This window comes from Chrysemys picta, chromosome 2, assembly GCF_011386835.1.
Source record: "Chrysemys picta bellii isolate R12L10 chromosome 2, ASM1138683v2, whole genome shotgun sequence".
In the NCBI taxonomy this organism is placed as follows: domain Eukaryota; kingdom Metazoa; phylum Chordata; order Testudines; family Emydidae; genus Chrysemys; species Chrysemys picta.
The window spans coordinates 62,526,893-62,544,458 of NC_088792.1; the positions used below are offsets into that span (position 1 = coordinate 62,526,893).

The following is a 17,566-nucleotide window of genomic DNA, read 5'->3' on the forward strand; positions in this document are numbered from 1 at the left end:
AATGGAGTGTGAATTTTGTAGGGCCCTAATAATCCACCAAACGGTGGCATTTAGATATATACAAATATTGCATGCGTATATATCTTTAAACTAACCATTGCACTGTACTTAGAATAATGTGCTTTCTTGGAATCTTGTTACAATCTTACATGCATGTTCAGGTTTGAGTATTGGGTATGAAACATGCTGACTAACTACTGTACTGTTTTAAAAAGTGCAAAGGTGGAGCATTATTTTTCCACACTGACATTTTATACACGTTTTGTAGTCTTAGTCACTTAGTCTTACCGGTAGTTACATTTTGTTGTTGCAACACCAAGCAGCTGAGTTATTAATTGCAAAGTTGCCATTTCCCCCCGCCCCCCCCATTTAAAAAACAAAACGGTCTATAAACGCTGTCCCACAACCCTGGGTGTTGGGATTCACAAGGAGGAGCGCGCATTTCACGCCTAAATCTCCTCATTCTGCCCTTCCTGTGCTCCAAGGGCGTGGTATCCCTCCTCCCGCCAGGCGCAGACAGACAGGCCCCTCACATCCAGCACGGCCAGGATCCTATTCAACTGGGCTCTCGGCTCACCCGGGAGGGGACCAGCGTCCTCCGGACTCTGAGCGGCCAGCCAGAGCCTCACCGCATGGAGCCTGCACCATTGCGCGGGTGCCTGGCCGGGTCGGGGGAACGGCCATAGGGGGGTGGAGGAGGAGGGAGGCTGAACTTGGAACTGTATCAGAGAACGTGAACCCCTCCGACCTTATTCTGAGCCCCCCAAACCCAACTGGCTCCACAGAGAAGCTGAAAATTCTCTGCCGCCCCCTCCCCCAGTCCGGTGGGTGACGGTGGGGGGTTTCCCAGGAGGCGGTGCCCTGATTGGGAAGAGGTGTGATTTACTCCCCGGAGAGGCGGGGCCGGCTGTCCCAGGGGCTCCGTCATCCCCAGGGAAACCGGACGCCGCTGCCCTGCAATTTGTGGCAGCTAAGGCTGCAGCAGGCAACAATGTAACTAGTGCCCTGGTTGCTTGTCAGGGACCACAGACAGGGCAGTGAGGTAGCCGCAGGCGAACTGCAAATACAGGGCAGGGGAGGACGGAAACTTTAGAGAGCTGAGGGGATTTGTAATGCGGGACGAGCTGGGGCTGTAGAGGGAACTGAACTGCAAACCACCCGGGCCAACCAGGGCTGGTGCATTTGCCAGGGGACACACAGTGGTATCTGCTGTGCAGGCGGGAGTTTGAAGGAGAGGGACAAGTTATTCCCTGAGCAGCAACTTGCGCTTCAGCGGCTCCCACCAGCCCCTCCAATTCTTGGGCTGGAGATGGAGGAGGAAGAGGCTGCGCAGGAAGAAAGTTTCTCAGGGGAGGAAAGGGTCCAGTTTGTGGGGCGCCGTTTGGCACTTTTGCTGAACTTTCAAGCAGAGAAATGGAGCAAATATCTTGAAAATGAGGAGAACCAGAAAATCCTGGCGGAGTTTTTGGATAAAACCGAACCAGCTTTCTTGCTGTTTTGCTCTCCTCTGGCAGGAACGTTAACTGCTATGCAGAAGGTAAGGTGCTGAAGTTTGAATTACAAATACGGTACCCTTTGGGCTTCGGGATGCTGCAAATATATTTGCTAGTGTTTTATAGCACAGAGACCTTAAGACATGCCATGAAAAGCACGATCCCACGGCTTGGCTCTTTCAGGGTTAGGACTTCCCGATGAATGGAGTCAAGCCTCTTAATAGTAGTAGAGATGGGATAAATTGGGAGCAGAGTTTAATTTTATCTGAACCACCATCACCAACAATGTTTAGACCCTTCTGGTTTTGTCCCCGCTGCAATGATTCTAAGGGGGAAATAAGTGGAAATATATGAACACATTTTATTGAAGTTAATTTCACTTTAATCTTTAGTATAGATGTTCTAGCATTAATGCACTCTGTAGAAACCACTTCAGTGTCAGCCATTCCTTTCCACCCCTCTGGTGCTCTTATCCCTTTTCTTAAGGCCGGGGTCTTCCCTTAAATAGTGATATTCAGACTCAGGTTTTGGAGGAGCAAGTGGCTTTTTTAAAGTGTCTCCTGTGGTAATTTGCATCACATGATTAAAACAGTGATTTAATTACTAACCAATCAGGATATTTTACTGTGTTATTAAGTTAGCAGCTTGTACTATTAACTTCTTTGCTGTGAGAATGGTTATGTATAGCATTGTAGTAAATGGAAACAATGAATTCACAGTACTATGGCTCTGTTGGGTAATGTTGACTGCTAATTTGGCTCCTGAATCACTCAGATCTGAGTATCACTGGATTTAAAATGTGATTTGGTTAAGGTAGGATCATATTGGGACAGACAGGCCCTTACACTTGTGAGTACACAAATAGATCCATTTAAATCAATTGGATTACTCATGGGAGTAACTGCTCACCAGTGTGAGTATGGGGGCCCAGTCTGGTCCAGAGTGATGGAGAGGACTCAACCCTCTAGACTATTAGCCTATCCTGTTTAAAATACATGGGTTAAATCCTGGCTCCACTGAACTCCAATGGCAGTTTTGCCATTGACTTCAGTGAGGCCAAGACATCATCCACGGAATGTAATAGCTAACAAACTACTGGTTTTAGCTAGGAACGCAAGTAACTGAGAGTACCTAATATTGTATATGTGTGTTCCTTAGTTAATACCTCAATTCCTAAAGATATCAATGCACTTAGTTAAAATACCCTCTGTACATCTACATCACTGGAGATTAAAAATATAATAATTTGTCCTTGAATTATCTTGATCATTGGCTATCAGCTTATCATTAACACTGTAATGCAATAACTGTCCTCCAAGACAGTTTCTACCACCAGAATTGGGTCTCTAGGGGAATAAAAGGAGTTACTTTGTTCAGTATACTATCCAGTTTCCCTAAATTAATAAAAAAAATCTCACCTGTAGCCCTCTTTCCACATATTTCTTGACCCTTGGAGTACTATTTTGCTATCGCTTATGTCCCTTGCCAAAGAATCCAAACAGAAAATCTATATCAAACCAATGGGACAAGAGTACGCACAACAATAATGGGTGCTCCAAGCCACTGCCTGATGCGGGCCATTCCATGGCCACCCTGTGCCACTTAATTATAGTAAATGTCATTAGTTTGTCTTAAAATATCTTCACAATATTGCCTTGAATGTGTGACTTAATCCAGAAAAGGAGCACCTTTGTGGCTTTGTATTTTAAAAACAGTTTATAGGACAATTTTATAAAGCCTGGCTCTGGTCAAAGCCTCTTGTGGCAAACCGGATCTGAGTTCTGCTGCAAGCACAGCTACTTTCTGTGGCAGACTGAAAAATATATGGTCGCTTAAACTGAGGGTTTTTAATTAATTAAATATGAATATAAATAACAGTCAGTACACTAGCTCTGTCTTTCTCTGTATTTAAATTCAATTTATTTTACACTATCCCCACATTTTCAGTTATTGTTCAGATTTTGTACTGGCAACACGTAGGTTTGTAGCATTGTTGAAATTGTCCGGGGTAAAGCTGTGAAAGTTTTGGCAGTTGGTTAGGAATGTCTTGAAGCTTTGATTTCAGCTGTCTGCAGACCCTGGAAGATGACAATGTATCAGTTGTTGCATTCAGTTTGTTTGTACAGTTTCTTTTGCAACCAGGAAGTCTTGTGTGTGTGTGTTGTGTTTTTTTGTTTTGTTTTTTTTTTGTTTTTTTTTAATGAAAGGTTAGATTGTGGAGCACGTTCTGAACAAGGGTGGAATCAATGGCAAATTCCATAACTCTCAAATGATGAAATACATCCACCTCAAAGAAACGTAAAATTGAAAGTTTAGGGCCAGATTGTTGTCCATCTAACACTTTCATGAAGAGGGATATGGTTTTGGAAAGAGTTAATGTATTGTTGGATGTGAATTAATAATTACGCTAAACTGCTGTCAGAAACATTCATTTAGCTTGTATTGAGCGGAAGTTATGGGCATATATCAGGGGATAGAATTTGGCCCTATATATCATCTGAAAGTACTTTACAGACATCACGTATGGGGTTCATTTCACCCATCCCCGAGATGCAAGCACATTGTTGTCTGAAAATGTGGCCATAGTTCTCTATCAATATGATATAAAATAGCGTTTTTGGTTCTTGTTTTTGAGGGTTCTTTTTTTTTTAACTGGTGCCTATTTTCAAAAGATCAACCACAGGCAGGTGAAAAATCAGACGTTAAAGCAAGTCCAAGGTCTGGGTACAGATTTTTGGACACTCGCACAGCACAGGGATTATGAAAAGGTGCTTCAGAGTCCCAGGCTGCTCTGCTGCCAGCTATTTTTGTACCTCTGTGCCCTGTTCCCTCCACTCAGGCCTGACCAGGACCTCACTATTGTATCAGAGTGGTAGCCAATATTCAATATTGTATGTCACCTAAAAGGCAGCTATTGGTGTTTATTCTCTGACTACTTTGTACTGTAAAGATCATATTCTTGTAGAACCGATAACCTATGATTCTCTTGTTTTAGATACCCAGTGATGTAACACATAAATTAGTTTGCATTATGAAGACCACGGAACGCATCGGAACAGACAATTACAAAAAAGAGCTGGTATTTGAAGAGTTGTCTGCAACACCACTTGAGCATACAGTTGATTTAATAGAAGAGGTATTTATAACTAAACATTTGTGATAAAACTTAAAATTTGAGTCTTGCATTTATTATAATTTCCACCAGATAGTGGACAGCAGAAAAATAATGCTTACACTGGTCAAATAAAAAAAAAATTACAATAAAACTGCAGTTACTCTGTTGCTTAGACATATCACAAACGGATGGGTAGTGTAATATATGTTATATTATTAATTATTTATTTATTGTAATTGAAGTGATTTCATCATCTGAATTGTTGTGAAGCTTGAAGCACACACTGAACATTTTGTATAACCTGCTTGTAATAGGTTACGTGCTTGCTTCATTCTGTTCAAGCATCTAGAATCTGTTTTCAGTAGCCAAGATTTTGTGAGGGACATTGTACAGTACTCCGCTTGTCCAAAGGATGTCAGCATGAAAGATGGGTTAGGAGTCAGTTCTCCTATGGCTGATTATTATCTCTCAGGCTGGGTCTACACTACCCGCCTGAATCGGCGGGTAGAAATCGACCTCTCGGGGATCGATTTATCGCGTCCCATCGGGACGCGACAATCGATCCCCGAATCGACGCTCTTACTCCACCAGCGGAGGTGGGAGTAAGCACCGTCGACGGGAAGCCGCGGAGGTCGATTTTGCCGCCGTCCTCACAGCGGGGTAAGTCGGCTGCGATACGTCGAATTCAGCTACGCTATTCACGTAGCTGAATTTGCGTATCTTAAATCGACTCCCCCCTGTAGTGTAGATGTAGCCTCATTCAGGAATATCGAAATAGCAGATGGCAGTTGCATGCCAAAAGTTAAGAGTATATGCAGTCATTACTCCAGGTCAGAACTATGTTAATTTTAATAATTAAAAATAGCTTTCACAGTCACATGAGCAAAAATTTTTTTGCATCTGATGAATCTATAACTATTTCATAGGAAGGGCAGGGGCACTGAAACAATTTGTATGGTGGGGTTGCTGACAGCCATTGAACCAAACTCTAAACCCTGTATATGATGGAAACCACTTCAAGTCCGGGGCAGGAGGTGCGGCAGCCCTCCCTCCTCCTCCCCCCCCACCCCACCCTTAGTTCCAGTAACTATGAGGAAGGGAGTATAGGATCGGTGAGAGGGGTATATAAAAAGTTTTTCCCACTAATAGGAGTTCAGTTCCAGTAGATCTCAGCCAAAATTTTACTCCACTTTTGCTGAACCGTCTTCTGAAATGTAAATCAAAAGATAAATAAATATATATGCAAAGTTTTAAAATCTTGTAACTTTTTGGTTATATTCTATTTCTTAAAAGGAGGAATATGAAAACAAGTAACTGGATGAGATAAGTTGCATAGCATCAAACAGACATCAGAAATAATTCATTTGGTATACATGTAATTTCCTGTTACATAGATACATAGTCATATTATCCAAAACACTTTACTTTAGTTTTTACAGTCTGTGTTGGTAGGCTCTCAGGATCAAATTCAATGCTGAAAAAGTAGTGCAACATGTTTGACATCAGTGCTTGCACCAGGGTTGAATTTGGCTCTGAGTTTTAAAGTTGCATTTGGAATCTTATGGTTGGAATAAAAGCATTTTTTTAATTACAGATGTAAATGCTTGATTCCCCAGATCTCCAGGTATCACTTCTTCGTGTTTGGGTCTATAGCAAGACCACTGTCTCCTTTTAAAATTGTACTTAAAAATATTTCATATGTTAGTCACTGCTCCTCCTGGCAGTCAGTTAAGACACTCACATGTGGTCAAATTCTGGTCTGAGTTACAGTGCTGTAAATCCACTGAAGTAAATCAAGTTACTCTGGATTTACACCACTGTTACTCAAGGCAGAATTTAGTCCTTAGTAAGAAAATAGCTCAGTCAGAATACAAAAACTTAAAATTCCTGGTAAGCATTAGAAAAACAGGACTTTAGGAATTTAAATATGAAAATGAACACAGTAGAAATGAGAGTATATTAATACATCTCCAAAAATGTTCCCTTTGCATGATTCTTTTTCAATGTTATAAATGTAATTTAATTTTCAAATTGTTTGATTAATTAGGAATATAATCAATTGTGTTTCAGTAAGGTGAAAAATATGTGCAATTAAGATGTAGTAATCCAAAAATTATTTTTAAAAATTCTTAGTGATAGACGCTAAGACTAGATGGGCACAGTAGATTCTCACTATGTTGGCCAGTGACTTTGTTGATCCTGAACTGGTCATTATTTTGGGGTGGCAATGTCATTCAGGAGGAAGTTATTGTCTTGGCCAGTGGAAACAAGCTGGTTAAGAGCAAAAGAGGCAATAGAACTTTAGCAAACTTACACTGGAAAGATAAAGGATGAAATTCTGGCCCCACTGAAGTCAGTAGAACTCCCATTGACTTCAATGAGGCAGGGTTTCTCACATTTCGTTGGAAATCCCTTTTTTTTATAGAGGCTGGCAAAGTCAAGTGGTGTGTTTTTTTGTTTGTTTTTTAAATTCATGGAGAGGGAGTGAGGCCACAAATTCCACATTTACTTGGGAGCCTATTGTCCTTTGTGAAAGCTGATGTATTTGGTTTGTCTATACATTCAATTTGTTCAGATGTATTTAGTATTAAAAATTATTTTTTCCTGGTTTGTTGCTATAGAGGATGTACAGCAACAAACAAGCATTTGGAATTTAGTTGTGACAAACCATACTGATAGTGCTACTCTAGCTGTTTACCTGACACATTCTGCAGAAATCAACTGAGAATTTCACAACAGTAGTACCTGTTCAAATATTTGATTTAAAGATCTTGCATAACCTGAGACGACTCATGTGTTGCTGATTATCTATATTAGAGGGCATGTCAAAGACTTCAGCAAACGAAAACAAAACTGCAGTTACTACTTTTTAAAAGTAGTAAAAGTATGGATGGATGAGAAACTGGAAGGTCAGTCATTTTAAAAGCAGCTTCATTATGTCTGTTTAGTATATAAACAAGAAATTTCATTGAGTTTCTTATGTTCTCATTTAAAAAGTTGTTCACAATATGCAATAAAATTTCATACCACAAGGGAGTATTCAACAAAAATAAGAAAATGAAAAATCAAACAACTTGCTCCTTTTCACTTTCCCTTCAAAACAAAATCAAGCCGTAGCAGTTTCCATAGATCTGGAAAGGTTAAAGAGTAGCCTTCTTAATAAAGTCTAACTCTGACTCATCCTTCATATCCAGTTTAACACTAATCTGTTCCAAGGCACAGCCCTTTGAAGAAAAATATGTGCAAATTCTAAGACGGCTCACCAACCATGCTGGGAATGGGTGCCAGAGTCCTGTAACCATCTGCTGAGGGAGATTAGGGTCAGGAGAGAGCTGCAGGGAGGCTCTTCTGTGAGAGAACTGTGCTGATGGGTCACCAGGGCCAGCCAGGAAGGAGGACTGGGGAGACCTGCTCCTGAAGGAAGAGGGAGCTTTGAACTCAGGGAGTGGGATATGGACCCTAGGCTTCAGAAAAGCAGACTTTGACTCCCTCAGGGAACTGATGGGCAGGATCCCCTGGGAGGCTAATATGAGGGGGGGAAAGGAGTCCAGGAGAGCTGACTGTATTTTAAAGAAGGCTTACTGAGGGCACAGGAACAAACCATTCCGATGTGTAGAAAGAATAACAAATATCGCAGGCGACCAGCTTGGCTTAACAGAGAAATTTTCAGTGAGCTTAAACACAAAAAGGAAGCTTACAAGAAGTGGAAACTTGATAATGACTAGGGAGGAGTACAAAAATGTTGCTCGAGCATGCAGGGGTGTAATCAGGAAGGCCAAAGCACAATTGGAGTTACAGCTAGCAAGGGATATGAAGGGTAATAAGAAGGGTTTCTACAGGTATGTTAGCAACAAGAAAAAAGTCAGGGGAAGTGTGGGACCCTTACTGAATGGGGGAGGCAACCTAGTGACAGATGATGTGGGAAAAAGCTGAAGTACTCAATGCTTATTTTGCCTTGGTCTTCACAGACAAGGTCAGCTCCCAGACTGCTGCACTGGGCAGCACAGTATGGGGAGGAGATAAGCAGCCCTTGATGGTGAAAGAACAGGTTAAGGACTATTTAGAAAAGCTGGACATGCATAAGACCATGGGGCTGGATCTAATGAATCCAAGAGTACTGAGGGAGTTGGCTGACGTGATTGCAGAGCCATTGGCCATTATCTTTGAAAACTCGTGGTGATCGGGCGTGGTCCCGGATGACTGGAAAAAGGCAAATATAGTGCCCATCTTTAAAAAAAGGAAGAAGGAGAAGCCAGGGAACTACAGACTGGTCAGCCTCACCTCAGTCGCTGGAAAAATCATGGAGCAGGTCCTCAAGGAATCCATTTTGAAGCACTTGGAGGAGAGGAAGGTGATCAGGAACAGTCAACATGGATTCACCAAGGGCAAGTCATGCCTGACCAACCTGATTGCCTTCTATGATGAGATAACTGGATATGGGGAAAGCAGTGGATGTGATATACCTTGACTTTAGCAAAGCTTTTGATACGGTCTCCCACAGTATTCTTGCCAACAAGTTAAAGTATGGATTGGATGAATGGACTATAAGGTGGTGTCATGAACATACAGCTAAGAGTAGCCTAAAATCCCTCTTTTACCTGTAAATGGTTAAGAAGCTCAAATAACCTGGTTGGCACCTGACCAAAAGGACCAATAAGGGGAGAAGATACTTTCAAATCTGTGGGGGAAGGTTTTTGCTTTGTGCTCTGTGTGGTGTTCTCTCTGAGACAAAGAGAGAGACCAAGCAAGTAATCCAGCTCCTACTGAAATGATACATCTAATATTACAGAAATAGTAAGTAATAACAAGGAAATGCGTTAGATTCTTTTGTTTTATTCTTGTGAATTTTCCCTATGCTAAGAGGGAGGATTATTCCTGTTTTTTTTTGTAACTTTAAAATTTTGCCTAGAGGGGAACCCTCTGTTTTAAATCTTATTACCCTGTAAAATTATCTTCCGTCCTGATTTTACAGAGGTGCTGCTTTTACTTTTTACTTTATTATAAAGTTCTCTTTTTAAGAATCTGATTGGGTTTTTAGTGTCCGGTCTGTGGTCACTTTGGTTACCTATTTGGTTGGTATATTATTCTCAAGCCTCCCCAGGAAAGGGGGTGAAGGGACTTGGGGGGGATATTTTGGGGAAACAGGAACTTCAAGTGGTCCTTTTCCTCAATCTTTGTCTAACTCACTTGGTGGTGACAGTGATACCATCCAAGGGCAAGAAATTTGTGCCTTGGGGAAGTTTTTAACCTAAGCTGGTGGAATGTAAGTTTAGGGGGTCTTTCATGCAGATCCCCACATCTGAACCCCAGAGTTCAGAGTCGGGAGGGAACCCTAACAGGTGGATAGAAAGCTGGCTAGATTGTCGGGCTCAGCGGGTAGTGATCAATGGCTCGATGTCTAGTTGGCAGCCAGTATCAAGCGGAGTGCTCCAGGGGTTGGTCCTGGGGCTAGTTTTGTTCAACATCTTCATTAACGATCTGGATGATGGGATGAATTGCACCCTCAGCAAGTTTGCGGATGACACTAAGCTGGGGGGAGAGGTAGATACGCTGGAGAGTAGGAATAGGGTCCAGAGTGACCTAGAAATCTGAGTCCTGCACTTAAGATGGAAGAATCCCATGCACTGCTACAGGCTGGGGACCAACTGGCTAAGTGGCAGTTCTGCAGAAAAGGACCTGGGGATTACAGTGGACGAGAAGCTGGATATCTAGCAATAGTGTACCCTTGTTGCCAAAAAAGGCTAACGGCATATTGGGCTGCATTAGTAGGAGCATTGCCAGCAGATCGAGGTAAGTGATTATTCCCCTCTATTCGGCACTGGTGAGGCCACATCTGTAGTATTGCATCCAGTTTTGGGGGGCCCTCCCCACTACAGAAAGGATGTGGACAAATTGGAGAGAGTCCAGCAGAGGGCAACAAAAATGATTAGAAGGCTGGGGCACATGACTTATGAGGAGGCTGTGGTACCTGGGCTTATTTAGACTGCAGAAGAGAAGAGTGAGGGGGGATTTGATAGCATCCTTCAACTACCTGAAGGGGGGTTCCAAAGAGGATGGAGCTAGGCTGTTATCAGTGGTGGCAGATGACAGAACAGGGAGCAATGGTCTCAAGTTGCAGTTGGGGAGGTCTAGGTTGGATATTAGTAAAAATTATTTTACTAGGAGGGTGGTGACGCACTGGAATGGGTTACCTAGGGAGGTGGTGGAATCTCCATCCTTAGAGGTTTTAAAGGGCTGGCTTGACAAAATCCTGGCTGGGATGATTTAGTTGGGGTTGGTCCTGCTTTGAGCAGGGGATTGGACTAGATGACCTCCTGAGGTCTCTTCCAATCCTAATCTTCTATGAGTCTGTCATCAGGATTCCTTGAGGAATGTCTCTCTAGAGAGAAGGCCAAAGGTTGGAATGGGACTGGCAGAGTGTCTCTGCTCAGAGGGAGCTAGGGCCTTGTCTACAATGCAGAATTAAGTTGACTTAAGTTACATTGATAACCATATGCTGCTTTAATTACATCGGCTGTGCATGTCCACACAATGCTCCTTGTGTCAGCTGAGCGCATCCACAGTCAGTCCTCTTGCATCAACAGAGAGCTGCATTGTGGGTAGCTATCCCACTGTGCGACTCGCCACCATCTACCGCTTGGAGATCTGGGAACAGATTGCAGTTTATCATGGGGGCATGCTCACTGTCTCATGATGCAGTTCTTTCCATCCCATCACTCCACTGACTTCATTTCCTGCCTTTTTCTTAGTCCCTGTGAACTATGCACCCACCATCTCTGCCTGAAAGCATGGATCCTGAATTGCTGACCAATCTGGTAATGAGTGTTAGGAACACAACGCGGTTGGTCTTGCAGTATTTCATGAGCTGGGAAACAAAGTGAATCTGTGATGCCTGCCCTGCTGTGTGCAATGGAAAGAAACAATTCAAGATTGCTGCTGGCATTCACAGAGCAGCAACATATGGTTGACTGTCAATACTGGGCTCAGAAAACAAGCACTGAGTGGTGGGATCGTGTTGTGGTGCATGTATGGGATAATGAGCAGTGGCTGCAGATATCTTGGATGTGGAAAGCCATCTTCCTGGAACTGTGAGGGGTGAGACAAGTGTGCAGGCCATTAATAGCCTCCTGCTACGAAGGACTGTCACTGGATAATTTGCAGGAAATACTTGATGGCTTTGCAGCAATGTGATTCCAAATGGTGGTGGGGCGATAGATGGCACACACATCCCAAGTTTGGCCCCAGACCACCTTGCAACAGAGTACATCAACCAAAAGGGCTACTTCTCCATGGTCTTGCAGGCGCTGATGGATCACTGGGGCAATTTCACTGACATCAATGCAGGTTGGTCAGGGAAGGTACATGATGCATGCATAATTAGGAAGATTCCAATGGGGGATGTGCAAATGCCCATAGTGATACTGGGAGATCCAGCTAGCCCTTGCTCCTGTGGCTCATGAAGCCTTACACCAGTAACTTAGACAGCAGCAAGGAACGCTTCAACAACATTTTCAGCAGGTGCTGAATGACCATTGAATGTGCCTTTGGCAGATTAAAAGGTTGTTGGTGCTCCCTTTTTGGCAGGCTATACCTAAATGTGGAAAATATTCCAATGGTCATGGCAGCCTGCTGTGCTCTGCATAACATTTGCAAAGCAAAGGGGGGAAATTTCCGCAGGGATGGAGTGCTGATGTGGATCGTCTGGCTGGTGATTTTGAGCAGTCAGATACCAGGGCAATTTGAGCTGCTCAATGGGAGGCTATTAGAATCAGGGAGGCGCTGAAGGAGTTTTTTTTTTTTTTTGACAAAGAGCACCCGTAATGTGTCTTTATGTGATGCAAACATCCTGGCTGCATATATTCCTAAAACTACAGACATTTATGAACTTTGACGGAGATCCTAAAATATTTCCACATTTATCCCTACAACGTGCTGCAATATTTACTTGCTGCCTTAAATGACCCCTGTAATGCTTGCTTCCTGTGCTTTTAATTGTAACGAGCAAATGTTCCTGCTTATAGCCACTGTTTGAAGTTTAGCAGCAACTACTGTGTGCATGACGCAAATAAAGATTCATTTTGTTTCAATGACTAGACCTTAATTAAAGGATAAAAAACTTTCTCCCCCCCCCACCCCCCGCAAACAGGGAATATGGCAATGAGGAGCCGTCTCTTGTTTCAGGCTTTCACAGCTGTGTGTAACTCCAGCTTTCATCATGGAAACCAGTCTCTAGGGGTGGATTGAAGGGGTGCTTTGATGGAACAGGAACATGCAAGAAATGTGTTGGAGTTTAGGGGGGCATGGAATGGCTATATTGGCAATATATTCTATGTTGGCTGCAGGGGGAGTTGTGCACACATGTGCTCAGACTGCAGCACTATGAGGAACCTGAGGCTCTCTCTGTCCCTCCAGTAGCTTTATTATCCACTCCTGTCCATGTCTCCTTTCCAGGCTATCCAGCCTGAGTTTTTTAGTAATTGTTTTCCTGAACGCTCTTGCTTCACTATGTGCTGAGGCTGTTGACTGCAGCACTTCTCTAAACATATTCTCCTTACTCCTCCTGGTTCGCCTCCTTATCTGACAGAGGTGCTCTGCTGGTGTTGTAGGAGTTGGTCTTCAAGGGCACATCTGCAGAAGCCAAAGAAATAATGAACAGAGACAGTATTGAGAGTGCACTCAAAGCTGTAAATCACAAAAGTCACACACACCATTTTTTCACTGTCCCTTTGCTAGCACACACCTGAGCGAGAGTCCCAGACATGGTGAGTTCGGCTGGCTGGGGGGAATGCAGTGAGGGGTGGGAAGGGGAATGGGCAAGAAGGGACAAAGTGTCTGGAAGGCTTGTGAAGAGGGTCACTACACGTGCCTAGGGAGAGATTTCTGAATATTAGCAACCTTTTCCACAGGCTGGGGTAATCAAACCTGGTGTCTCATAACCCAGGATGTACAGGAGAAGCTGCATGAGTTAAGAAATTGCATTTAGCTAAAGTTACCTATTGCTTCACACAACTGGTTATTATATTTCATTAGTCATGAACATATTTCATTAGTGCTGCTGCTGGGGCTTTTTTTTATTCTTTCCCTCCTTGCCCCCCGCCCCCTCCTCTGGTCATGACCCTTGACTGAGTTTGGCAGGGAATTGTGCTGTGTAGTCTAGTTCAGGCCCTGGCCTGTACTGCTTTGTGTAAGGGTGGTTAGCATAACAGATCTCTGTTGGAGGGTTTATTTTGGGGCCTTCAGATTCACAGCTCTGGCTATTAAAAAGAAGGCCCGCCTGCTCTATTTCCCCACAAAACGGAGGGGAATTTTCAAAAATCCCTAGGCCTTTAAACTGGAAAGAGGTGCATGCCTGTGTACCTGTAGGCAACACAGTTCAAATTGCTGATCAGAGCAGTCATGATGGGCATTGTGGGACGCCTCCAGGAGGCAATTAGGGCAGTATAAGCAAGTGCACTGTCTACACTGACACTGTGTCGCTCTAACTATGTCGCAAAAAGGTCTGTTACTCGTCCACATGGTTTTATTTTGTCAGCGTAGCAGGGGAGTTAAGTCTGCTGGAGAACCATTCTTGTGTGTACACCTTCACTGTTTTGTAGACGAAAGCTGACTTTTGTCAACAAAACTGTGTAGTGTAGACAAGGCCTAAGAGAGATAGGACCTGAAGCTCTAAACCAACGGTAATTGGAAAGCCCTAAGGGAAGGAGGATCTTGTGCCTGGAAGAGCCAGAGGAATGTTATTTATTTTGTAAGGATTTAATAAATTAGATCCCAAGTGGAAGAATGCTAGTTAATAAACACAAACACACCCACTCCTGCGTGCATGAGAGCCCTGAAGATTCAAGGAGGCTGTGTGGTAGTAGAAACTGTACCTTACCTGGCTCATCTTTTCACCCACACGGGAAGTTCACTGTTGTGCAGAAGCAGTTGGAACTACATCACAGAATAAAGAGGATCTTTTTCTTTTCACTTTTCACTTCTCTTCTTTGCTTTTTTAATGCAGTTTATTAACAGATCCATTCTTTGATAACAGAAATCATATAAAACTTGTTTTATATGAACTTAAATAGAGAGAAACTTAGTACAGTATATACGCAATTATAAATTGGCCTTGTTGAAGGGGTTTCTCCCATCCTTAATTTAAGAACTTTCTTTGAATACTATCAGGTTTGATGATGGGTGACAATCCTCTTTCAGTGAACTCCAAGAAGTTCCACCAGATTTCTAAGTGGTTATCGTTTTAAGAAGATCTCTTTCACACACCTGGGGACCATAGTGATTACTGAACAACAAAGAGGGGACTGAAGTGCAGTGATTGCAGTGCCATTTTGTGGGGTGGCATGCTCTGGGTATGCTTTGTGCCACATCCTCTCTTAACATACACTTTACCATGATGCCTATAGAACACGACAGAACAACTGACAGTAGAAAGGCAGGTGAGGAGCTTAGGCCACTGTTGATCTGTTCATCTGTCTCTAACACAACAACTAGAATCAAGGTTTATAACTACAAATTTTGCACTCAGTCTATGCAAAAACATTATTATACTGTATCATTGTTTTCCCTGTCCTTCGCCCTTCATTTCACCTCCCTGTTGTGCCTTGTTTTAAACGAATGCCCCTAATCCTACAAGGAGTCCTGCTCAGGCAGAAGTCAGTGGGGCTCTGTATGAGCTGTTTGTAGCATTTGAGCCTAAGTTGGTGAGCTCATTGTTTGTTTCATGGCTGTAAAATATTGAGCCTAATGGGGCCCTAACCTGACTGGGATCTATGTGCACTAATGTAATAAAAATAATCCTAAAAAAGGTCCCTTTGTGACATTGGTATGCAGATTTAATTTACCTCTTCACGGTTTAGACCTGATTCATAAAAGCACTTAAGCAGGAGCTACCCACATTTGGCAAAGTGCTTAAGCACATGTCTAATTGTAAACTTCAGTGAGCAATAATCATGTGCTTAAGTGCTTCAAAAGTACAGTGATATGCACTATAGAAAATGTAGCTAGGAGTTAGGAAATGTTTGTTGATATGAAGGAATTAAAGGCTTTAAAAATAAATGTTTTGAATATGCAGTATTCAGTCACAGATAAATCTACACATTTGCCCTAATGGAAACTTTTTTTTTTTACAAAGGCTTATTATAGAAGGGTATTTTTACTCAAAGAGATTATTCTAAATATAATGTTGAACCTGACCAGAAAATTTAATTATATTTAGGGATTACTCATTATTTGTTTATTAAACCAAGACACTTGGGGACTGGGATGTTGATGATAATTTTGTGCCCTCTGATGGGAAAGGTTGGATGCAGAGACTTGGCTATTTATTTCTGTCCCTCTTTTTTCCTATTTTTTTGTGGGGAAAAGGTGGAGGAGAAATAGCAAAAGTAGTATAGTTCATGCTTTCTGAAAAAGAACCTCAATGTTGGGCTCAGTTGATTTGTGGGGAGTGTAAATACATATTTAATTTCTTTTTGCGTACAACACAATTGGAATAGGTTTGAACACGTGTATATCAACAGAAAAGTATATATTAAAAATCAAAAAGTTGATTTTGATTTAAGTAATCATTTGTTTCTGACATATGCTTTAGTTTAACTTTGGTGTGTGTTTGTTGTTCCCTCAGGATTTAAAGAAGCCGTATGTTGTGAAGTACCACTGAAAAACTTTAAACATTTAACTGATTTGTAACCTTTCTTTCCCTGATCTGCCTCCAGGTTTTAGTGCCTGTTCTTTCCAATAAGAAAAACCATGGATCCTGGCCACATTTTATTTCACAAGATATGGAACGCCATGTGGAAATTATGAAAAATAAGGTGCATGTTATGAAGGGAATGATGTCAGGAAGAACCCTTCTTCCCATTCCAACAGTTGCAGCAAAGGCTGACTTGCATCAGATGTGCACTGAAAATAAGTAAGAAACACAACACATACAATACAACTAAGAGCCACTGCACCTGATGGTCATTCAGCCACAGAAATTTAAACTGGTATTAGTTGCATTAGTGAAATAAATGTATCAGTAAATATTAACAATATCCCTTTTGATATTAAACTTGGAATATTAATTATATTGAATTTGGAACACTTTGGTTATAATATCACTCCCATGAACATTTTAAAGAGTGTCCCAAATTATGTTGCCTCAAAATGCCAACAGAGATTTTTACAAAATAACTAAATTAAACACTGAAATTGCTCTCTGGCATATGAGAGGCTACATAGAATGTATCCTCAAGGGCTTCTAGTGGTGGCTAGTTAACTGCAAGAGCAAGGCAAAAGTTGTTTGTGTATTCACCAGAATCTCTACATGAAATTATAGACTCATAGTATGAAATATGGATAGTTTATTTTTTGGATTATTTTTTTGAATGTACTACCAATAGCTACTACTTCCTCTCTGTGGCTCAGATCCAGCAGAGTGCTTGCATACAAGTTTAACTTCAATCACATGAGTAATCTTATTGCCTTCAATGGAACTATTCAAGTGCTTTAAAAGTTAAGCAGGTGCTTAAGTGCTCTGCTGGATTGCAGCCTGTTCTCTCGCTCCCCTTCCATGTTCCCCTATCTCTTTTCCACTTACTATGTATTTCCCTTTCACTCTTAGTGCTCTTCATTCAACATGACTTCAGTGGCTGTTTCAATGGGAGCAGCAGTGATTGGTTGAATGTTCTAATTTGCAGGGCTGGTGTCACGCACACGGATTAAGAGGGGTTTAATTTTAAGACTGCTTTTCATGAAATTATGTATATATATAGTGCCTGGATTTAAGGACAGTAACAGTAAAATACTACTTGAGGGAAGGAAAAATATTTAAATAGAGATATAATCCCTGAGAAGAATTATTGCACAACAAATGTAATTTTTGTATCCCTTGGGCAATATTTTACAATGCTACTGTTTGAAATAATAGATGCTATTTGTTTTATTACGCTCAATTGTTATTACATAAAAGTACATGTGT

At 42.0% G+C, this 17,566-nt stretch overlaps 1 protein-coding gene across 1 annotated transcript in view; it reads left to right on the forward strand.

The window, feature by feature from the left end:
* Positions 1 to 500: 500 nt before the first annotated feature.
* The window catches only part of DNAH11 (dynein axonemal heavy chain 11), a 293,212-nt gene continuing 276,146 nt past the window's right edge, over positions 501 to 17,566 (forward strand). Inside the window, exons 1-3 of the mRNA XM_065583334.1 lie at positions 501 to 1,537; positions 4,489 to 4,629; positions 16,320 to 16,516. Coding sequence (XP_065439406.1) covers positions 1,310 to 1,537; positions 4,489 to 4,629; positions 16,320 to 16,516 — 566 coding nt within the window. The 5' untranslated portion in view covers positions 501 to 1,309. The remainder of the gene's footprint in view (positions 1,538 to 4,488; positions 4,630 to 16,319; positions 16,517 to 17,566) is intronic.